Source organism: Pipistrellus hanaki (assembly GCF_964339955.1).
Source record: "Pipistrellus hanaki genome assembly, chromosome: 17".
Taxonomy (NCBI): Eukaryota; Metazoa; Chordata; class Mammalia; order Chiroptera; family Vespertilionidae; genus Pipistrellus; species Pipistrellus hanaki.
Genome location: NC_140519.1, coordinates 18741135 through 18765664, shown reverse-complemented (window position 1 = coordinate 18765664; position 24530 = coordinate 18741135). Strand labels below are relative to the sequence as shown.

General features: G+C 45.5%; 1 protein-coding gene across 1 annotated transcript; it reads left to right on the top strand.

The window, feature by feature from the left end:
• The first annotated feature begins 1433 nt into the window (after positions 1–1433).
• Positions 1434–24167, top strand: VXN (vexin). Its single transcript, XM_084864405.1, has 6 exons — positions 1434–1730; positions 8615–8670; positions 14760–14910; positions 18331–18392; positions 21143–21240; positions 23037–24167. The coding sequence occupies exons 1-6, from the start codon at positions 1664–1666 to the stop codon at positions 23218–23220; spliced, it is 618 nt and encodes a 205-aa protein (XP_084720531.1). The 5' UTR covers positions 1434–1663; the 3' UTR covers positions 23221–24167.
• Positions 24168–24530: the final 363 nt, after the last annotated feature.

The following is a 24530-nucleotide window of genomic DNA, read 5'->3' as shown; positions in this document are numbered from 1 at the left end:
AAAAAATCTGGAAGTGCACAATACACCCACCAGTCTGTAAGCAATGATTGCATTTAGGAAGTGAGACTAGAATTGGGGAAGTATATATCACTTTTTCTGCATACCCATCTACAATTTTTGAATTTGTTATAATAAGTAGGTGTTATTTTTATTATTTAAAATATATTTCAAACGGGTAAAAAATGACTTAGAAATTGTTTTTTGTTTTTTTTCTGGGTGTGTTTCCTCACTTTAACACATTTAGTTATATGTTTCAAGCTTATTCATTAAACATAGTACAATATGCTCTATTTGATTAAATTTTGGCTTTCTTAGAAAAAGCCTAATCCAGCCTGGATCCTTTGAGATTAATCCAGGTAACTGATTGGCTTCTGGGTACCCCAAAGGGGTCTTAATTTTATTTAATACCAGGTCCTTGAAACCATATTTGTGTGTTTTAGTCCCTGCCCTTTAAATAATATTGCCTCTTATGAAGTGTGTGGTTAACCAAACCCCAGACTTCTTTTTTAAAAATTGTTGCTCAGTGGTTTTGGGAATCAAGCCCAAAACCTGGGCATATGCCCTAACTAGGAATCAAACCATGACCTCCTGGTGCATAGGTCAATGCTCAACCATTGAGCCGCAATGGCCTGGCTGAACTAGGTATTTTAATCTTGGGCAAATTACTCAATTTCTTCATGTCCTATTCTTCTCACCTATAAGGTGGCAAAAATAGTCTTATTGGGTAGTTGAAGACATTAAATGAGATTATCTATCAGGCTTCCTAGCTCTTAGCAAGCATTTCACAGATGCCAACTCTCTTTGTTAATATTATTATATCATTATCAATATGAAGAAGTAAATCTGTACTGGTGTCATGAAAGTGCGTTGGGACATAACACACCCATGTTTCAACCTTATTTTTGTGTATAATATAAGCAAGATACAGGGTAAAATATAGCCATCCTATAACTTGAGCACCTTGAGTGTGGGAACACTGCTTATCCCACGTCCTGCGAGCACCTGAGAAGTTGTACAAGGAGATGCTAAGCACACGGCTCTCTGGAAATGTCAGCCTTAGTGTACACGGGTGGGAGGCAAAAATGCTGTGGAGAAACGGTCCTTTTGCTTAAAATAGAAATTCTGAAGGAAGCCAAATTAATACGCGACGAGTTATTGACTCTCCAGTTCTTCCTGAGCGAAAAGAAAAAAAGAGAAAAAAAAAAAAGTGAAAGAAAAAGGAGAATTGCTGTTCCTGAAGATCATGTTTCCCTTTGGGTGACATTCTCCAGCCAAGCTTGGCGCTCACCGAGTAGGCGATTTCACTTCATCACTTCACAAAAGACTTCCAAATTCACTGCTGCGGCAGACACGGCAAAGTGAAAAATGTTAAATTCATCCTGGCGGGGAGGGGACTGAAGCCTCCACGCTCAATCAAAGGTTTGCAATAATAGGATTCATAAAAAAAAAAAAAAAAAAAAAAAAAAAAAAAAAAAAAGACAGATGGGATTAGGAAATGTTGCCGTGAAGACTGAGACGAGCTGAGCTCACAGCACCAGCCTGCCTTTTGTGGACCTGCACACAATGATCCCCCAGCCAGGCTGGGTTAGGAGACCTCGCGACTAGGGGTTGACAGAGGGGCCCTCCCGTTCCCAGGCGCGCGAGGGGAGAGAAGGCTGGCAGGATGCATCAGATTTATAGCTGCAGCGACGAAAACATAGAAGTGTTCACCACTGTGATTCCTTCCAAGGGTAAGTGAACTTGTCCTTGACTGTTCCCTCCGTGAGGCACCTTGTGCTGGAGGGAGGGGGCTGGCACGTGCTGTTTTACTGAGGTTCCCCCATCCCAGGTCTCTGGACCGCTTCTCGGATTTGATGATATGTATTGTTGTTGTTGTTGTTTCTGAAAAGGAGGCACCTGGATAAACACCCATCGTGGAGAAACAATCCAGGGAGGGGGGGGGGGGGGGGAAGAAGGGCAGTGAAATATTCCTGTTTCACTTTAAAATACTGCAGCCCACCTCGCCAAACCAAAGCGACAGCAAGCCATGGTGGGAGGAGGCAGAGGTGAAAGCAAAATTCCCTGAGCAGCTAGGTAAATCCTTTCCTCTTCTCCGGCGAGCAAAGTGGGTCCTGAAATGAGAACCAGCTGCCTCCCAAACCCGATTTCTAGCCGTGCGGGGAGATAGAAATACTCCCCTCCGGGACCCCAAGTCCAAGGAAGTGGTCACATAAATGCCCTCACCCTGGCTGGCCTCCCTCCAGACCCCAGGGCCACACTCTCACACTTCACCTGGAACCAGCGCCACCCAGACCTGTGACTTTGTCAGCCCTCCACCCTCTGCCCTCCGAGGCCAATGGTGTCAAGTCGAGGGAGGGGCTTCCAGCGAGAGCTCAGATGTTGGCAGGTGTCTGTGGACTGGACGGAACAGGTCCCCTGCCCCCTCCAAAGCTCTGTCCTCTCTCCTGCGGCCCCTGCTCTGGCCCCGCAGCCCCTGCCGTGCTGGCAGAGTCCGGGGGCTCCGGCTGAGCCCTGGCCTCATTGTCAGACTTGAATGAAACGGACTGGGTGTTGGCTGGTGGTGTGACCCCTGTTCAAACAATTCCTTTCTTCTTCTTCTTCTTCTTCTTCCCTGGGCCCTTGCTGGAGGGGGTGGGGGGTGGGGGAGACGCTCGGCCTGGCCACAGACAGCTAGCGGAACGTAAAGGAAGCTTTAGACATCTATTGCCAAGGTGCCAGAGAGAAAAGGAGCTAGGGGTCAATCCACAGGCAAGGGTCGGCACTCTCTCTGGAGCCTCTGAAAGGTGCGTGGAGAGGCAGGGTGGCCAGGACCCTCAACCAAGGTACATGCCCCTGACCGGAATCGAACCTGGGACCCTTCAGTCCGCAGGCCGATGCTCTATCCACTGAGCCAGACCGGCTTCGGCCAAATACTCCTTTTCTAGACAACGACTTCCTAAGCAGTGAAATGTGCATAAATACCGACAAATACGTGGCTTAAAATCATGAGATGGCCGTGAATAAAAACGGCATGAAAGAAATATGGGATTAAATAATTTATCTTTGACCTAACATATTCATTGTTGTAAGTATGGAATAAAAATGGAAATCACGTTGTACGTGATGTATTTAATGGTGCTCACGTTATGGCCCAGTGGCTCCTCTGCCCCCTCAGACGCAGGTGCTCACGGTGGCACTGATGCTCTGACAGCGAATCTGAAAAGCACCTAAGTGTCCTTGAAGTGGGGAAGGGGTAACACGTGGTGTCATCACACTATGGAATACTCCACAGTCATCCACAGCGAGGAGCTCAATCTGCGTGTATGGACATAAGTCTTGAAATAGCATGTTGGGGGGAGGGGGGGACCAAACAGGCTGAACATGTATGTATATATGTATGATAACAAGGATTAAGGTTGGAAATATAAAACAATGCCATATATTGTTTATGGGTACATATGAAAAAGGTGTGAAAACATAGGCTGGAAAGAAACGGATAAACTCAGTGATGTTAGTATCCCTAGGGAGGGAGGGAAGACAGAGGGGACCTAAACTTGCCCGCTAACTTTTTATCACTTTTATATGAGAAGGAAAAAAATTGGAAGGAAGTGTTAGTATGTCTGTTTTCTGTCTCTCTTTTTTTTTTTTCCATTTAAAAAATGTTTAAAGGGAGAAAAAAATCAAAGCCATATGGCTCTTTTTAATTAAAAGTTATTATGCAGTTCAGGAGCAATATCATACTTCCCATGAATAAAATTATTCAAAACAGGGCCTTTAGCCAAAATTGGTTTGGCTCAGTGGATAGAGCATCAGCCTGCGGACTGAAAGGTTCCAGGTTAGATTCCAGTCAAGGGCATGTACCTTGGTTGCAGGCACATCCCCAGTGGGGAGTGTGCAGGAGGGAGCTGATCGATATTTCTCTCTCATCGATGTTTCTAACTTTCTATCCCTCTCCCTTTCTCTCTGTAAAAAAAAATCAATATATATATATATATTAAAAAAAAAAAAAAAAAAAAAAAAAAGCAGGGCCTTTGGCTTCATGTGCTTAGCATAGTGACCAAAAACTGCTACCTCTTCTGCACTGTGTGGCCTAGGGCAGGCTACTTAACCTCTCTGGGCCTGAGTTTTCACTTTTGTAAAAGAGAGAACTAGAACTCACCTCCCAGGGTTATGATGTGGGAAGGGCGAATATGAGATATAGAGAAAGAATATAAAGCATCTAGAACAGCCCCTGGCATAACGTGAGCACCATTAAATACATCACGTACAACGTGATTTCCATTTTTATTCCATACTTACAACAATGAATATGTTAGGTCAAAGATAAATTATTTAATCCCATATTTCTTTCATGCCGTTTTTATTCACGGCCATCTCATGATTTTAAGCCACGTATTTGTCGGTATTTATGCACATTTCACTGCTTAGGAAGTCGTTGTCTAGAAAAGGAGTATTTGGCCGAAGCCGGTCTGGCTCAGTGGATAGAGCATCGGCCTGTGGACTGAAGGGTCCCAGGTTCGATTCCGGTCAGGGGCATGTACCTTGGTTGCAGGCACATCCCCATTAGGGGGTGTGCAAGAGGCAGCTGATCGATGATTCTCTCTTATAGATGTTACTAACTCTCTATTTCTCTCCCTTCCTCTCTGTAAAAAATCAATAAAATATATATATTTTTAAAAGAAATAAAAGGAGTATTTGTAGTTTATATGAGACCAGAAGTGGGAGAAGTCTGCCTCTTCCTTCTTCTTGGTTTGCATCTTGCTTCTCTAAAGCCATCAGGCAGAGGGCCCTCGGTGAGAGAAGACAGTGCAAAAATATAGTTTGTTTTGATTTCATCTAACAAGGGTTTATAGCCCTCTTTGATTTGCCCTTTCCCAAATGCTAGTGTTTAGCCCTGCTTATTCAATGGGCACAGACAAAAACATTTTCAGAGCACAAGTTCAGCCACAGGGGCAGTGCTTCCTCGTGGTTAAGAGTATAGGCCTTGTCCCACCATCAACTATGTGACCACTACCCGCAGCATCCCCGTCTATAAAATGGACAGTATCTATGCCCTCCTCGAGTAGCTCAGTTGGTTGCAGCATTGTCCCAATATGCCAAGGTTGCGGGTTCAATCCCTGGACAGGGCACATACAAGAATCAACCAATGTATGCATAAATAAGTGAAACAATAAAATTTATTTCAATCTCTCTCAAATCAATAAATACTTCTTTTTTTTTTTTTTAAATGAAGAGCACCTGCCTCACAGAGTTGCTGGGAATGTGAATGAGATATGGCAAATAAGCCATCCACTTAATAAAACTTCATGGGGAGTTATCACATTTATTTTTTTTAAATATATTCTTATTGATTTCAGAGAGGAAGAGAGAGGGAGAGAGAAACATCAATGATGAGAGAGAACCACCGATAGGCTGCCTCCTACTGGAGATCAAGCCCGCAACCCAGGCATGTGCCCTTGACCAGAATTGAACCCTGGAGCCTTTAGTCCGTAGGCTGATGCTCTATCCATCGACCCAAACTGGCCATAGCTATTGTTGCATTTATTAATGTTGTATTATATCCCTCTTTCCAACACACAAGTATTGGGTTCAACCTAATAGTGATTTTTATTTATTTATTTATTTATTTATTTATTTATTTATTTATTTTAGCTGAGCCATCTTAATACCTCACAAAAATGTTATGGCATTTCTTAAAATATTTTAAAGGCACTTAAGTATTTTATGGCCACAGCAAATATTATGGAGTGTTTTAAATAGTTTTAAGGCACTGGGCATAAAACAAGTCCTTAACTAAGGACAAGTACGTCCTTTTACTTTCTAGAGAAAGAAAGACCTTTCAGGGAAAGGCTTCAGAGCCACAGTTCACAGTAAATACAAAAGATAAAAACTGTGGTTTTACCAAGAAGCTATACCAGCAGCTATTTCCTGAGGCACACTACACTGGGCTTCATTCTGGGGTAAACAGTACCAACAGCATTCAAAATAACCTGCCTGGAGATACACAATGATGGGGAAGGGTTAGTTAGTGAGGGGAATAGGAGAAAGAGGAAAAGAGAAAACCCCAGAAAGAGACACTCTAATGGAATGCTATGGTCTCTACAGTCATCACCGATTCCTCCCACCAACCCTCATCTTACAGAGAAAGAGGAGAATCATAACAATCACTACTAATACCTGGGAACTTACTCTTTGACAGGTGGTAGGCCAAAGGCTTTATACGAGTACAAATCAGTTTATTTAATCCTTACCGCAGCCCTCGGAGGTGGGTGTTATTACCCCTAATTTACAGATGAGGAACGTGAGGGCTTAGAGAGGATGAGTAATTTGCTCAAGTCTCATAACTGCAAGCGGTCAAGTTCAGATCCGCACCCAAGTGAAAGGAGCGGGGAGCCCTGGCTGCTGGCTGTACGCTGGGCGGTGGGTGTCAGGGCTGCACAGTGCTCCTCTGGTCACTCACCTGACAAGAGGCAAGAGGTCATTTCAGAGGTAGGCAGGGCGTGACAGGGTGGGATTTCAGTTCCCAGTAAGTTACTCTAGAGAGGTAACGTGGAAGAGAGATGCCTGGGTGTCTCCATTTTCAACAAAATGCACACCTTTTCTCAACTAATTTTTTTTGTTGTTAATTGATTTTTTTTTAAGCTTTTTATGTGTGTGGTAAAATATACACACTAGGTAACTTACCATTTAACCATTTTTAAGTATACAGTTCTGTAGCAATTCGAAAATTAAGATTGGAGTGTAACTACCACCACTCTCCATTTCCAGAACTTTGTCATCATTCCTAACAAACTCTGTATCCATTAAACCAGTGATTTTCAAACTTTTCTTCTCATGGCACACATAAACTAATTACTAAAATTCTGTGGCACTCCAAATATATATATATTGCCAATATGACAAAAAATAGTTTTGAATGATTTACAAAAATAATAATTAATCATAATAGGAATTACCTACCCTTTTTGCTCCAAAGTGACTTTTTAAAGAATCTGGTGCCGCCAAAACCAGTTTGGCTCAGTGGATAGAGCGTCAGCCTGTGGACTGAAGGGTCCCAGGTGCGATTCCAGTCAAAGGCATGTACCTTGGTTGTGGGCACATCTCCAGTAGGGGGTGTGCAGGAGGCAGCTGATCGATGATTCTCTCAAAGTTGTTTCTAACTCTCTATCCCTCTCTCTTCCTCTCTGTAAAAAAAAATCAATAAAATGTGTGTGTGTGTGTGTGTGTGTGTGTGTGTATAATTTAAAGAATCTGGTGCCTAAATCCTATATAATAAAGAGCTAATATGCTAATTAGACCAAACAGTAGAACAACCGTCCTGACAACCTTCTGGGTGAAGCCGGGGCTGTGAAGGCCGAGCCCCTTGCACAAATTTCATGCATCGGGCTTCTAGTACGTATATAAGGGTTTCTGGTACCAAGAATTAACCAATCAGATGCAACCTTATTATTCAATGGGACCAAGAAGATGCAACTCTATTATATGACCTATATATTTATGGTTCAATACAGGGCATTCTTGGAGGGTGGAGGGATTGAGAAAAAAATAAATAAATAAACTTCTAAAAATAAATGTTTAAAAGGAAGAAAAATTTCATGGACACAGACAACAATGTGGTAATTGTCAGGAGGACAGAGGGTAAGGGGAAGTGGAAGGGGATAAATGGGATATTGTACACAATACAGTGTACAGATGATATGTTGTGGAATTATGCGCCTGGAACCTGTGTTTTTTGTTAACCAGTGTCACCCCAATAAATCAATAAAAAAAAAAGAGAGGGGGCATTCACACCAGATGACTGTTGTCGTTTTTTCACTTAACAATCTAAGGGAAAAGAGGTCACTGCTCTTGACTAAAATAATCATGTATAGCATGTTTTGAAAGTTCTTGAGGCACACCAGTTGAAAATCTCTGCCTTAAACAATAACTCTCTATTTCTCATTTCCCAGCCCCTGGTCACCTCTATTCCACTTTCTGTCTTTATAGATTTGATTACTCCAGGTATCTCATATAGTGGACTCATACAGCCTTTGTCCTTTTGTGTCTGGCTTATTTCACTCAGCTCAATGTCTTCAAGTTTCATCTATGTTGCAGCATGTATTACAATAGAATTCAATTTTTTTTTCTTGAGGAAGAATAATATTCTATTGAACGTATAGACTACACTTTATTCATTTACTCATATCTGGTGATGGACATTTGGGTTGTGTCCACCTTTTGGCTATTGTGAATAATGCTGCTGTGTAAGTCGGTGCACGCTACCAAGTATCATCTAAAATTGCAGTTGAACCTGCCTCTTCTTCCCAGTCCCCATCCTCGGCCCCTTCCGCACTCCAGGTGCAAACCCTCTCAGTTTTGTTACTGTAGCTCAGTGTTTCCCAAAGTGTGGTACTCATACCCCCAGGGGTACGGGAAGAGTTTGGTGGGGGTACACGTTACACTGGAGTTTGGTGGGGATATGCACTGCACCGTGCTTAGCTGCACCTAATTCTATGTTCTCATGAGTACAAGGGGTACTCAGCGTTACGAAAATTATAGAAGGGGTACACATATGTCAAAAGTTTGGGAAACACTGCTGTAGCTATGTCAGCCTCATGGGTGTTCTCTAAAACCATTCCTTTATCTCTCTTCACAGTGTCCAGTCCAGCCAGAAGAAGAGTCAAAAGCTCTCAACACCTCTTGACCAAGAATGTAAGGAAACTTCAGTTTTGATCTCTTCGTTGACTTTTATTTAAAAAGTGTTGTCTAGCTTCTTCCCTCTCTCTCTCTCTCCTGTTCTCCATATAACCAGGAAGGTTTCCTGCACCCCATCTTGTCGCTGCATTCTTCCACCTCCACATAACTGACAAATGTCAACCAGACACAGCTCTGAATTGGAACCCTCAATTCTGCCATTTTTCCCAGACACAGAGAGCAAATCTCATTTTGTATCTATTGTGGGGTTTTTTCTTATTTAAACGGAATCCATGACGTGGGTATAGCACCCTAACCTAAGCATTCTCCTATTATTGGCATTTGTAATGTTCCATTTTCCCCCCTGCTGTTATAAATAGCAGCAAAATACTATTTTTTTTATTTATTAATTCTTTGGTGTATAGGCCTCAAAGTAGAATTAACAAGTAAAAGGATAAGAATAGTTTCATCTATCTATCCATCTGCTCTTTCATCTATCCATCAAATATTTGCATTCCTATTATGTGTAAGAGACACTGAGCTATGTGGGGAGAAATAATAGTGATTTTTAAAAAATGGTTCCTGCTTACAGTTTTGCCATATATGACTAGGAATTCTGAACAATTGCCAGGCTTGCAGCTATGCTTTGTCATTTACCTCCAGCCTCACCAACACTGGCTTTATTGTTCTGTATTACCTTTTGCTACTTTACTAAGTACGGTATATGCATTACCTTATACCAGTAGTTTACATGTCTTTAGAGAGTACTGGTGCTGTAAATTTCTCATTTTATTTACAGATTTCTTATATGAAAGTTGTCAATACCTCTTTGTACTTTAATTTAAAAGATTTATTTTAACTCCTAATTGTTTCCTCTTGGTTATACTGGAATTTTTATTTCTATCACAATTTTTCATAGAACAGCATTTTGATTTTCTAAGTATCTCAATTTTTAAAAACTTATTCTCCATTGAAGTGTCTTTGGAATGAGATGGGATTTAGTTGTCGTTTCAATGTACATTTATTATTCTTTAAATATCCAGAGCAGTATGTGTCCAATATAAAATTTGAAACATTATGCCCTGGCAGGTGTGGCTCAGCTGATTGGAGTATTGTCCGGTACACCAAAAAGTGGCAAGTTCAATTCTTGGTCAGGGCATGTACCCAGGTTACAGGTTTGATCCCCAGTGGGAGTCAATTGATCAGTGTTTCTCTCTCTCCCTTCCTCTCTTTCTAAAATCAATTTTTAAAAATTGAAACATTATGAAGATAGAAAATATAGTAGTATTAATAAATCCTAAGGAACTGTAGAACACAGTAGTTAGGTCTGTAGACTTAAGAGTCAAACTGCCTGGGCTTAAATTCTAGTTCTATCCATTTCTAGCTATCTAGAATATATTTTTTATATTCTTATGCAAATGTTTTAGGGATATATTCATAGGTATTAAATCAACACATGTGCTCCTTAAACTTACACAATTTATATATCAATTATGTCTCAATTAAAAAAAAAAAAAAAAAAAGGCCCTAGCTGGTTTGGCTCAGTGAATAGGAAACGGGCCTGTGAACTGAAGCTTCCCAGGTGTGATTCCGGGAAGCTTAGATTGCTAGTTCAATCCCCAGTAGGACACATGCAGGAGACAGCCAGTCAGTGATTCTCTCTCATCATTGATGTTTCTGTCTCTCTCTCCCTCTTCCTTCCTCTCCAAAATCAATAAAAATGTATTTTTAAAAAAAAGAAAGTGATCGCCGAAACTGGTTTGGCTCAGTGGTAGAGTGTCGGTCTGCGGACTGAAGGGTCCCGGGTTCGATTCCGGTCAAGGGCATGTACCTTGGTTGTGGGCACATCCCCAGTGGGGGGTGTGCAGGAGGCAGCTGGTGGATGTTTCTCTCTCATCGATGTTTCTAGCTCTCTATCTCTCTCCCTTCCTCTCTGTAAAAAATCAATAAAATATGTTTAAAAATAAATTTAAAATAAATAAAAAAGAAAGTGATCAAAGTATATGAGCATTGAAAAAAAATTATATAGTTATTGCCAAATGCTAAGCAACTGTGTTTTAAAAGTACCTTTACCAGAACACCTGAGCCAATACTGCATGGTATCAATGTTTTAATCTTTGACAGTCTAAGAGGTGAAAATATCTTATTGTTTTAATTTGCATTTCTTTAATATCATTCATCTTTTTATACGTTTTTTTTGTTGTTTTTTTGTTTTTACCTCCAGGTTCCTTACACCTGTCTTTTTCTCATTTTCCTGTCAGTTGCGTATCTCCTCAAAATAACTTTTGCAAATGTTTTATATGGTAAGAAAGAAAGGGGATTTCAATGGATGGAAAATCTCTTTGTTGTCGTGGGCCCTGAAAACTTAAGCCCACATACTAGTAGAAAAATGCTCCTGGCTTTTAAGACTTAGTGGGTGAACCCAAGGATAGAAAGGGAAGCAGTTGTTTGTAGGTAGCTCAGAGTTTAAGAAACGTTTCCCACCAGACGTTTCCATCAAGGCCTAGAGGTTGGCGTTACCTTGGATTTGAGAGAACCACAAATCATTCGTAACTCAGGGACGATCCCTTGGGAATTAGGAATATTTTGTGCTCAACCAAGTTCTTGGATGTCTAACCTTAAACAGTGTTCTGAATCACCCCTTATATCAATATCAACTGGCTTTGTAAGGACAGAACACTGGTTACAAAAACGTTTTCAGTGGAAATAAATCACTGTACTTTCTAGGGCTCCAGAGAAGGAAGTTCTCAGGGGACTGAGAACCTAAACAAAGGAGACAATTCTCACTCGTGAAGGTGAAGCCACGTGGACACGAGATACACAAAGCCAGCAAAACATGGGCACAACCTCTTGGAATAGCCAACTGACTTCAGCCAGGCACTGTAGACCGCGCTCTCAGGTTTCCTGGGAGTGGAAATTTTTTGAGAAAGACTGCTACGTTTATGGTTTCTGACTTCCCCTCTCTAAAATATTTTTACTCGGGGGGGGGGGGGGGGCGGGGGCGGGGGCGGGGGAAATGACTCAAGTATATGAATACATATAAAAATTGCTTTTGATTAAAAAAAAAATCAGAAGCTAGGGTCCTGTCTTCAAATATAGTCTTCCTCCAGGTGAGACAGCCTCCTCATGCCCTCTAACCTTTGAGCTCTCTCCTGAATTCCTGATTTCCACTCACAGCCTGACTCATCCTTTGCTTATAAAACTCAGCCCCAGCTGTACAGAACACTCAGATTAGAAAAGACAGGAAAGCTCTCTTAATCCACCAAAGATGGAGAAAGGGAGGCCCAAAGAAGAGAGAATTGGCTCTGATCTCGTTTCCTCACCCAATTGGCCCTCTTCCTCCCTTTGAGTTCCCGGGAAAATGATTCATATCTTGCAACTGCTCTAATGTTCCAATGTTTATGACTTTCTTTGTCCTGAAGTTCTTATTTGTGTCTATTCTCTCTCCTTCGGCTACCATGTGGATGTCAGGTTCCTTCCTTTACAAATATATTTTTCCTTTCTAAACCATCCTTGGTGTTACAGTTTCTCCTCTCTCTGGAGTTCCTTTTTTTTTCTTTTTCTTTTTTTTTTTCTGGACCCAGGGCACAGCCACATATTGTTCCTTCTCTAGACTGTCTCTCTGGTCTTTTCTCCGCCCGCCCCCCCCCCCCTTAGATTCTTGGGCAATTTTATTGACATCCTGATCAACCTGATGCCACCAACATAAGAGTAGCTCAAAGAGATGAATTTACACGAAGGTGTGGGTCAGTTAGGAGTCCCCGTGCAATGGAGCCCCTGTCTCTGTGATTCACAGCCCCTTCCTAATAAGCATCTGGGCACCATCCAGGAAAGATGGAGAAATGAGATTGCAAATGTCACGTTCTCCCCAGATTTTAACCTTGCGGAGGAAGGATTTGTCTGGTGATCTGCTGATTTTCCAAAATGAGCAATCAATTGCACTGGAAAATTCTTATCTGGATGGAGGTGCTTCTGTGAGTCTGACAAAGAGCACTCAGGAGTCATAAAACTATAGTTCTTGTCCTGGCTCTGCCCCTTACAGACCCGTGACCTTGAAGGCACAGGCCTCTCTGGACGGCAGTTTCCCCGATGTGTAAAATGAGGGCGTTGGGCTAGAGCATTGCTATGGGTTCCATCAGCCCCAAATCATGATGGTGCTCCATCACCTAAGTCTCACCTGTCCTTCTAACTCCCTGTTATTACATCCCACCCCCTGCTGCCAGTTCCCCATCTTACTGTGCACTCAGGGTGTAAAGAGCCCTCTCTCAGGTCAGTGTGTTCTAGGACCACCACCAGTGGCAGCAGCAGAAAGCCCTGACTGTGTCCTACAGAACGGAAAATAAACCAGGCTGTCAGAATGAATAAGTCTGGGTCCTACCATGGGCCCAAACAGAGTTCACTGCCTACCCTAGATAAGATCAAATTTGGGATATATAAATCTTCTAAGCAAAGGACTATCTGTGGTAAACTGAGGCAAAGAGTGTCAGCTGCCCTTATTTTCCTCTTGGGAGACATGAACTGTTTTCAGACACGGTAGATAAATACAAAAGTAGGTTTACAGTTGTGAGTATGTGAAACGCAGAGTTTATTCTTGTTGTTTATTAATTTGTAGTTTTCCACATTGAACACCTACTTTTGCCCACCCCTGTTAAGTGACATGAACTAAAAAAGCAATCTGTGCTATTAAAATTTCTACTAGTGACAGGCACTTACTCTGCCGCAAGACAGCAAGGCAAGCAGGGATATCCCCTTCCCACATCACCACAAAGTGTCAGAACTGGGGGCTGGCCTGGCCGGCGTGGCTTAGTGGTTGAGCGCATCAGCCTATGAAACAGGAGGTCACGTTTCAATTCCTGGTCAGTGATTCTTTAATCATTTATCTCTCTCTCTCTCTCTCTCTCTCTCTCTCTCTCTCTCTCTCTCTCTCTCTCTCTCTCTCTCTCCCCCTTTCCCTTCTTCTCTGAAATCAATAAAAATATTTTTAATAAGACATTTAAAAATCTGGCAGTTAGTTGGGTCCCAAGTCTTCCGGTAGAGAGCCATCTGGGAAGGCACATGGTCATTCTTTTAAAATCTTATCAGCTGAGCTCGAGGGCACTGGCAGAATCCTGTTATCAGTACTGATTTCTTATCTTTATCCATGTGCTGGGAATGAGGAACAAATAGGACTTTGACTCACCCAGGTCTTGATATGCTAAATCTTGTACCAAAAAATGAGCTTACCCAGATTTTGATGAATAGGATCTGGGCACACCCAAAAGTCCTTTTGACCTTATAATCCCTTTTGGAAATCAATCAATGTGCGGTGTTGTCTGTGGTGAGCGTGACTGTCTCTCTACCAGAGGGCAGGAAGCCACCCGGCACCCAGCTTTGAATCTATTTCTGCCTCTTGTCTCTTTCTTTCTCTAATTTTTTTAAAAAATATATTTTATTGAGTTTTTACAGAGAGGAAGAGAGAGGGCTAGACAGTTAGAAACATCGACGTGAGAGAATCATTGATCAGCTGCCTCTTGCACATCCCCCACTGGGGATGTGCCTGCAACCAAGGTACAGGCCCTGGACCAGAATCGAACCTGGGACCTTTCAGTCCGCAGGTTGACGCTCTATCCACTGAGCCAAACCGGTTTCGGCTCTTTCTCTAATTTCTTAATCCCCAGCTCCTCCCCTCAGGAACCTGCCTTTCTTCCTTTCCATGTGGGACGCGGAAAAAGGAGAAACACCACATTTTCCCTAGGTCTTCTGTCCTAACTGGGCATCCACTTAGCTGGCTAGCCTTCTTTCAAACAACCGGTCCTGTTGCCAGGCCAGGGTGCAGGTGACCAGCCCTGAGTTTTGGCCTGATGGCCCAGGATCCTAACTCGGGGATGGGACTGCTGGTGAGAGACCTCCGAAGCCCTTGTTTCCCTGCGCCCCTGGACATTCTGAAGTTCAATAAGGAGCTGTTTCTGGGCCATTTGCCCATGTTTTCTCACTGTTCCCAGCACTCAATGGAGTAAGAACGGCTCCCAAACGTGCACGTTGGTACAAGATCCATCTGCAAAGCTACAGTCCTGGGTCCTTAGATATCATTTGGGGAACAAGCTGACTGTCTCTCCTCCTCCCGGCAGGTGGTGATTGAGTCGGACCTGTACGCTTCCCGGCCCCTGGAGCTGCTGCCACGCCGCAGTGACCACCGAGACTGCGAGGGCCCCAGGTTCAGCCGGCTCCACAGGTCATGGCAGCAGGGACCCCACCCGGCCAAGACTCCTGCCAGACCGGGTATGTGCACTGACCCTGCGCCGGGTGCCTCCCTGGGGAACAATGGCTCACTGAGAGCCGCAGCCACCGTGTCTGCGTCCCAGCTTGTGGTCTGTCTGACTGCGTCGTGGTACTTAGTACTCCCCAGTGCCCTCGGTCACGCCGGGTGAGCAGAGCACCTGCAGTGTGGGGACTATGCTTTCCCTCCACACAGGCTTTCCCGCTCTGTGTGCACCTGCTCTGAGACCCCGACAGCAGCCCCACACAACTCCCTTCCGCCTGTACAGCTCGCTCTGGTGCGTGTTGTGAGCAAAGATGCTTTCATCTGCCATCGTGCTCCACAGGAAGTCCTGCTGGATTCAGATGAAAGTCTTTATGTTCTGGGGAGAGAAAGCCAGTGTAGTCATGACTCCCGTAGCAGAAGAAGCCTGCGTTATTTATTCTATAGGCAGTGAGTGTGTCCTTACGCAGGCTCTTCGTCAACCACTGTCTCAAAATCTCACCATCTTACATTTGATCTCATCATCTATACATTACTGAGGCTATTTCAACAATCTATTAAAAAAAAATAAAAATAAATTCAGGGATAGCCGAGACTGGTTTGGCTCAGTGGATAGAGCGTTGGCCTGAGGACTGAAGGATCCCGTATTCGATTCCGGTCAAGGGCATGTACCTTGGTTGCGGGCACATCCCCGGGCGGGGGGGGGGGGGGCGGGGGGGGGTGGTGGTGGTGCAGGAGACAACTGATCGATGTTTCTGGCTCTCTATCTCTCTCTTTTCCTCTCTGTAAAAAATCAACAAAATATATTTCAGGAACAAATTTGTTTTGAAAGCTGGAAACAGTATAGTCATACCTTTCACCCTTCCCCCTCAAGCAGTCCAATGGGCATCGTCCTCTAGCTCACTGAGGTCTGTGATGGTATTTTGCCTTTCCTTGCTGGGTTAGGTTATTTCTGTTATGCCCACAGCCTGCAGTTATTTGTATTTTAACTCCAAAGAGACATAATGGAATGTCTGGGATGTCTTTCTCAAAGCCTTCGTGTGTCAATAATTTTATATGTTACAAGAACTAAAATAAGACTTAATTGAGTATGTCCCTTCACCTATCCATCTTCTCTAAGGCTTCTTTTATTTAACACCCTGATCTTTTTCTTTTTCTTTTTTTATGATTCCACTATAGAAATGCATTAAGCATCTGTATTCTCTAGTGAAGTAATTACATACCTACATATGTCTGTAGAATGAAAGCATTCGGAAAACCACAATCTGCCTTGCAAATTAAGAGGAGATCAATTTTTCTCTGTGTCTATATATAGGTGGGTGGTGGGTGGGTGCAGTATGTGTGTAGAAAGAGAAAAAGAGAATATCTGCACTACAAAACCATAAAGTGAATTTAGAGCCATGTTTCTCAAATTAATGTGCAAAAGAATCACCTGAGAACCTTGTTGTTATGCAAATTCCAATTCTGTAAGGCTGAGTAAGGCCCCAGATTTTATGCTTCTAATGATGCTGAGGATTTTGGCCTGAGGACAATAAATTGATTAGCAAGGGTTTAGAGATGATTTAGTGCAGTGTTTCCCAACCTTCTCTCACGATGAGAATCACCTGGTGGAGTTGTTAAAACACAGATTCCTGAATCCCAACTAAGAAGTGCTAAACTAGAATTTTTGGGAACATATAGGTAAAATTGTATACTTAACTAGTGCTCTAACACAGATGTTATATACAGAGCACTAAGTTAGGTATGCAATTTTACCTATATGTTCCCAAAAATTCTAGTTTAGCACTTCTTAGTTGGGATTCAGGAATCTGTGTTTTAACAACTCCACCAGGTGACTCTCATCATGAGAGAAGGTTGGGAAACACTGATTTAGTGGATGGTCCTCAAAGTGGGATCTTCAGAACAGCTGAATCATCGGGGAACCTGCTAGAAATGCAAACGTTGGGTCCCACCCTAGAGATTGAATCAGAAATTCTGGGGCGGGGCCCAGCAATCTGTGTTTTAACAACAATCCCCTCCCCCAGGCGATGCTAATGTGCACTGAAGGCAGAGAAGCACTGATCTATTGCACCCATCCCTGCCAACTTACAGAAGAGGAAAATGCAACCATGGAAACCGTGTGACCTACCCAAGGTCGCACTTCTTGTTAGCAATGGAACTGAGATTAAATCTCAGATCTCCTCCCCCGGAGAATAACGTCTTCCCAGCTGTCTCTTATTAGGGGACACTTTCCTTCTTTTCTAAGTAGTTTATGGAAGCTTGGACAATCCAAGTCAGTGTTTTATTCAGAAAGAGGAGAACGGTAAGTTGTGAAATGGAGAGAATCTGCCTAACATGTGACACTCAGCTCATGCAGGGAATGTGCTAGTCAGGTTTAGAAGGAAAAGAAAAAAAAAGATTGAGCTAGGCGTTGATTCAATCTTCAGCTCCCGAATCTGATAGATTCTAGAGGGGGTGGGATAGAGGGAGGGTTTCTGAACCAAAGCCAGACCCAATGCTCTCCACAGGAGGGCTTGGCACCGGCCTCCGGCAAAGACTCTTCGTAAACTACCATCTTATGATCTGTCAGAGGAGGTGAGTCTCCAGGGATCTCAGATCCGGGACTTGTTTCTTTTCTGAGCTACAGTGGAGGCTCCTGGATGTTGCAGCCTTCTCACGTGAGAGCAAGATTCCCTGAGGAATCTTGGAAATTGCGGGGACTCTGAAGGCAGAGGCCCAGCTGACAAATGCTCTCACCATGAGACCTTGAGCAGGTGAGCCTCAGGAGCCTGGAGAGGGACACCCCACCTCCTGAGCCTGGGAGAACTGGTCAACCGTGGAACCTCTCCCCCACGGTGTCCTGAGGCACCTCAGAATCAGCAGAACTCATCCTCCTTGTTCAAACCTCTCTTCCTTTCTCAGCTGGGGCCACTGTGCATCCTTCCAGCAAGCCACTGGGATGTTTTTCCTAACACTCCTTTCTTTCCCCACCCTATTCTACCCACCACTTCCCACACTGACCGTGTCAGCTCTTAGATATGGCTCATCTCTCCCTCTTGGAACCTCAGGCTGCCTGGACTCGGTGTCCCTTCACCATCCCTTGTGTGTAACTGCCAACCCTGACCTTCAGTTCCCCTCCCTCCCAGAGGCTACCAGAAGGGTCCTTCGAAGCAGAAATCTGCCGATGCCATTCCTCTACGTTGAACACTGCATCCTTGCCACCTGCAACCACCCAATACCATGCCCAAAGCCCTCCAGGACGTGTCCTCTGCTGACCACTATGTAGTACATCTGAAACTAATACAGAATAATAATGAATGTAAACTATAATTTTAAAATAGTACATATAAAAGATAACTTTTTTGAAAAAGGAAGAAATTCCTGACTTTGATCATTGATGCAGACCCACGGGGGACAGGACAGAGTGCCCTGGGTGACATGTCTTTCATTCACCTTTGCAGTGGGGCCTGCTGAGCCCAAATCATCCAATCTGCGTGGGAGTCGGCCCTACGGAAAGTCTTTGGTGAGTCTCTCAGCCTGGGTGGCTGTGCCTGTGGTGCCCTCTCCATGCTAAGATGAGAGGCCCGTATCCTTTGGGCCAGTTCTGAGGGTTGTATAGAAAAGCAGGCCGGGGGGTTCTTCCTTGCCAGAAATTCAACCCCTTAGGAAAACAGAAGGTGTTACCTAGCGTACATTTCAAACATGGGTGGGGAGGGAGGGAGAGAAACATGTTTATGCTGGCCCCTGCCAGATGGACATGCCTGACTAATTCCCAAGGGCAGCAGCGACAGGGGAAAGTGATATGAGAGGGCTCAAGCTTCGTGAAAACTCCGAACACCAGTCATCTCAGGATGGGACGCGATGTGCAGAAGGGACCAATACCTGTGACAGGAGAAGGGTGGCAGGCTCGGGCACTGCCACACGGGCATGACCCCTCCCCGTGGGAGCTCTGTGGCAAGTGTTTCCCATCTGGGTTGGCCCAAGTTAGGTCCTCATGCCCGGGGCTTTATGTTTCCTTCTCGCCCTGTCAGAGCATGTGAGGTGCCCCAGGAGGGCATGACCTCAGACGATGTGGCCCTTCTGAGACATACCTGGGGGACCTGAGAGCCCTCTGTTGCCTGCCCTCCCACATTCTGGAAAGCTTGTCCTGTCATGAAGGGGAACCATCAGGTGGCACATGTCCAGGTCTAGCTCAGAGTCACCCTGAAAAAAATACGACTCCTGCATCTCCCTGTGGGCATGAACATGGGCACCGTCTGGGTAGTACAGTAGGGGGTGAGGTCATGGCTGGAGGCGAGCTTGGCTCGAGCAGCCTGTGCTTAATGAGTATCAGCCCTCAGGATTCGTGGACTGTGCCATCTGAGGACAAGACATCTGACAGATTGTCTGGCCCAGCCTCTTGTCCTCATGGAACAAATAGTACGGAGAGGTGAGAACTTCGCTCCTGGTCTGAGAGGAAATCTAACCTGAGTATCTCATCTAAGCCACCCTGTCCTAGGGAAACCACACAACGGGCAGGGATGGGACAAGCCATTTTTGTCAGGAGCCCCCTGTCCCAACCTAGTACCAAGGGAAACAGGATGTCTGGGCTATTGCTACAGGGGGGAGCTGTCAGGCTGTGACAGCTCGAACAGTTGGGCTCAGCCAAGCCCAGGGGAAAGCTGACATTACTAGGAAGAGGGGGCTCATAGCCTGGATCACCGGCCCCCAGGTCTGGGGCTGGGCTCGGACAGTAGCTGCAGCTGAGAGGCCAGAGCAGGTTGGGATGGGAGAGGGTGGTGATGGGGACCCAGTTACAAAGGAGGAGGGGGGGCAATAATAATGCAGAGGACAGAGGCAGCATGCTTGGCCCTTTCCTCTGGGCCTGAGACAGTGGGGCTGGGGTCCCGTAGCTCATCAGAGACTGGAGAGCAATTCAGAGCTCGCACGGCTAAACCAGATTCCACACTGAAATGGGACTAAGGACAGTGGGGAGGAAGGCGAGTGGGCATCTGTTCCCAGGTCTGTTGGCATCATGGGGAGGGAGAGCTCCCTGGAAGCCACAAGGTGGCACAGTAACTCTGCCCACAACCTCTGGCCGGCTCAGGAGAGAAGGGGGAGGTGAATCAGGGTGTCCTCAACCTGGAATCTCTCAGCGGTTCCCGGAATACGGTGACCTTGCGCCTTCAGTGGGTCACAGGGTAGAGGAACAAAGCACAGTGCGTATGACCATTGACAGAGCAGAGTCTGGGCTTAGTCCAGGTTAGGCCACCCATTAATTTTTACTTCACAAATGTCTCTTGAGCACTCACCACCTCCTTTAGGGAAGCTGCATAGGGCCACCAAAGGCTTACATCCCAGGCCCTGCCACATGCTATGTGACCTTTCTGGAGACTAGGAAACTGGACAAACGTATGAAACAAGTAGAGAACCATACAAAGGTAGAACTGGTGGTATGCAGTGCTGTGGGGGTGTAAGGACCAAGAGCAATCAACATGGGCCACCAGCCAGGTGGAAGGCTTCCTGGAGGAAGTGAGCTTGAAGGGCAGGCAGGGATGAGGCTCTGCCCAGAGAGGGAAGGAAAGGCCCAGTGAAGATGAGGAGTTGGGGGTGAGCATTGGGGAAGGCAGGAGTGGCCCTGCTGGGACTGGAACTGCTGACACCCATGGGGTTGACAGAAGGCGGAGCTGGGAGGTGGCAGAAGGTGGAGCTGCATAGATGAGGTGGAGCCGGCTCTGCAGAGCCCTGAAGAGCAGGTGCAGCGTTGGCCTCAGTCTACCCCGCCGTGGGAGGCCCTGCAAATCCAGGAGGGGTCTGGGGGATGGTTGGAAACAAGGAGGCCCCAAGGTGATTGGCCCTGAAGGCTGCAGCAGAGGAGATGGAAAGGATGGTGGGAATCTGGGCCATACTTCAAAGCAAGAACCTGCAGGAGTTGGCCACAAAGGGGACACAGGCAATGGGAGTCTGAGAACAGAGTTCTCAGGTAAAATTGAATTGTTCTCGCTCAAGTGTCTTCTCAAATTGGGGTTCTGGGACTAATAGCACCTAGGAACTTGTTAGAAACGCACATGCTCAAGCCCACATCACACCTACTGGACCGCTACCCGGGTGGGCCCAGCACGGTGCTCACAAGCCCTCCAGGGGAGTCTGTTGCCCACCCGAGTGTAAGGACTACTGCCCTGGGTTTGAGGTGGTTCTTTGTAGCCATTCATTCCCCTTTCAGTGGCTCCAGTCTTGCCGGAGTTGGGACCATGGCTACATCCTCACATTCTCTTCCCCTTCCTCACAACCCAGATGCCTCCGGTGGCCCGGATCTCAGTGAAGGCCCCCACAGCTGTCCTGGAGGCGGCCACTCCCAGCGGCTCTGACAACAGAGCTGTTCGGACAAGAGGGTAAGTGCCGCGCCTCCCAGCCCGCTGCCCGCTGCCCGCAGGGTGCCCCACCTGCCGGGCCCCGCGGCAGAAGAGGAACAGGTGGCCTGACTGACAGACTCTCGAGATGCTGACACGAGACCCATGCCAGCTGCACATGTCCCCTTAATGAGGACAATAACCCTGGGTAACTGTTTCTCCAGGATGAAGGCGAAGCCTGTTTGATGGTTTCCACTTCATTAACGCCAGTCTTTAGGCTTGGAGAACGGTCATTTGGAGGATTAGGGGTTAATGAGATAAATGTAATCACAGGCCATATTCAGAGCCTCCCCTAGGCAGGCTGAGGTCAGAAATACCTCCTGAGTTGGGTTCATGGCCCTTGTTCAAAGGTAAAAAAAAAAAGTACATAAGGTCAAAGGTTTCTAATCAAATTTATCACTCCCATGTTACTGGTACCTGTAATCCAGGGGCCAGCAGAGCGCTATATATTTACTTCGTAGGGCAAATATCCGATCCAGAGTATATTCAATGGTACCCTAAGAAGGTGGTGGGCAAGAGCCTTAAACTCAGTTCACCTTGTCCATTTGTGTCCCTACCACCATCCTCCATGCTGCAGGTGGCAGTCAAGTGCTTCCGCTTGTCTGGCACGCCCCTGCCTTGCTGTGACTTCAGGCAAGTTATTCAAACCTCCATGTCCTCATTTATTTAAAAAAAAAATTTTTTAAAGGCAAACAAAATCTGGGGATGTACCCCTCTGGAAGAGTATTGTGAGAATTGAATGAGATGATGTATAAAGAGCTTAGCATAAACCATTGCTATCATTTTTTTTTAAGAGACTCACAATTTAGGAGTTGGAAAGGCACATACTTGGGACCATGTTAGAGGCAGATGTGTGGGGGGCCGTGGACTAACATATCAACCCAGTGGAGCACACCTTGAACGGTGTGGGAGTCCATGGGGAAACAGGCCAATTCAGAACCCTTCTAGATGAAAGAAAGCCGTCCAAGGAGAATTATAAAAACCAACTCACCCAACCTATTGGGACCTGAGTGTTGGAAACTGAGACAATTGTTTGGACTGTGTAAGTCCTAGAAGCAAATTGTCCTCAACAACAATGGCTTTTGGTGGCTGCTGGAGCTAATCAGTAAAAAATTACTACAATTGCAACAGAGGCAACCTTACCAACCCACAGAGCTGCCCTGCAAAGGTTTTAAATGGATTCTTTTCTCCAAGCTCAGACATTCTCATCGCAGTTTGCTCCTGGGCCCTGGCTATTGACAAGTAAGGCCATTTCTTTCTCGTAAGGAGAGAAAGGGAGGAGGAAAGGAACATTATGGAGGCCTACATGTGCCAGATGCTTTATTTTCTCATTTTCCTCCTCACAAAAGCCCCAGGTGTTAGGTGAAATCATCCCCACTTTGCACATGAGGACACTGAGGTTAAGTCACTTGCCTGACATCACACAGTCCCTGGGGGGCAGAATTCAGCTCAATAGCCAATGCTCTGGGAAATCCACTCAGCAAAATCGTTCGTGTGGAGATGGGAGGGGTGGGCAAGTGGCACTTGGGACAAGAGCAGAACTTGAGGCCCATATACCAGCATAGCCAAGGCCACCTCCTCCCCTCATCCTATTGGGGGATCCCCCAGGGGATGTCATTCCTGCCTGGGGCCCAAAAGCAACCCTCCCTCCAGGTCACAGGCTGTGTGAGCAGAGGAGGAATAAGAGCTCAGGCTACCATATGCTTCTTCAGGGCAACACGTGGAAGTCTGGCTCAGGGAAGTGACTGTCCTCTTCACACCCCCTGGCTTTTCTTTAGATCCAGGCATCTCAAGAAGATGACTGAAGAGTACCCAACCCTTCCCCAGGGAGCAGAAGCCTCCCTGCCGCTGACAGGAAGTGTGTCCTGCGGCCTCCCCAGCATCCTCCGGAAAATGTGGGTGAGGCGTAAGAAGAAGGCCGAGTACGTGGGAGCGACCAACAGCGCCTTTGAGGCCGACTAAAGGCGACCCTCCCACGTGCAAAACAAAGGTCGCTGCACAGAGGGAGAACGCTGGATTGGAATGGAGCCTCATGAACACATTTACCTCTGCAAGTACCTGGTACAAACACATCCTATCACCCTGCCTCACTACCCAATCCCCCAGCCTAGGATGCACAAAAGGAACTTCCCTCGAAGGTAAAAAAAAAAAAAAAAAAAAAAAAAAGGCCCTTCCTTCTTAGAATCGCTTAAGCCCCTGGTCTGACAGTGACTTTGGAAGATCATAAGCTTATATCTCCATGTTTAAGCAAAACCGCACCAAAATAAAATTGTCCCAACCCACTTTAAAGACCTCCAAGGAAGGAAGCAGGTGATTCTTCTGTCTTCCTTGTGAGTCATTCTAATACGTGTGATTTCTGTGTAAATGTAAGAGCTTGGTGTTCGCGGCACCTGTAAACACAATGGTTCTTACTATTCCTGGCGTCACATTTATTTCCTCTTGACAGAAGGCTTTTCCATGACAGATCACTATATATTTACTTCGTAGGGCAAATCGCCGATCCAGAGTATCATCAACGTGGGTTTTGAGGATCATTTGGCATGATTGCATGAATTCTCTGTTCTTGTATGTGCAGTTTTTCAATAGAAAAAAAAAACACAATTAAAAATCAAATGTTGAGTGCTGATGTTTCCTGAAATGGCATAGTCTAGTGGAATTAACAATACCTTGCTTTGGTAGAATGATTTCAGCAGGTGATTTAAACTGACCCCATCAATCAGAGAGTATCCTAAGACTATTTATGTTAACGTATTTACTTTACAGCTGATGTCCTCTATCTGTATGTGGCAGCTGGAGATGTCTGTAGGATGGAAGTAACTTATTCATTTTTACTTTAAATATTTCATGGTGAAGTGTTTACCGTGTACAGAACATTTTTATTGGCCAATTCAAATAAAAATAAAGCGTGCTTTGTTTGTGACATGGATAAACCACCGCAAGAGTGTGCCTGAGGCTCCCTCCTTGCATGAGAGAGAAGACTTTCTCACATGGACAGAATCATGCATCTGGACCTCATTGTTCCTTTACCTACGGCCATAGCTGGTTCTGATATTACAGGCCCTGCCCAGCACGCAACACAAGGACCATTTCTGAGGGGGCCTGCTCTGGCCTGGCCTGTCCTCTCTGAGTTCATCCTCCTTCCGGCTGATGCTGATCCCTTCCTCCCCACCACAAGCCCCAGGGGGCCCCCATGGCCATCCCCAGCCTGGCCTCCTGGGCAGGGGAAGATGCAGTGATTTCCCTCTGTGCTCCCCTCCTGGCCAGCCTCCCCA

Excerpts from the sequence above, each read along its gene's own strand:
- VXN (XM_084864405.1), top strand. The coding sequence starts at position 1,664 with ATGCATCAGATTTATAGCTGCAGCGACGAAAACATAGAAGTGTTCACC. Across the intron at positions 8,671-14,759 it reads AACACCTCTTGACCAAGAAT|GTGGTGATTGAGTCGGACCT; the intron begins GTAAGGAAACTT and ends TCCTCCCGGCAG. Across the intron at positions 18,393-21,142 it reads GGCCCTACGGAAAGTCTTTG|ATGCCTCCGGTGGCCCGGAT; the intron begins GTGAGTCTCTCA and ends CTCACAACCCAG.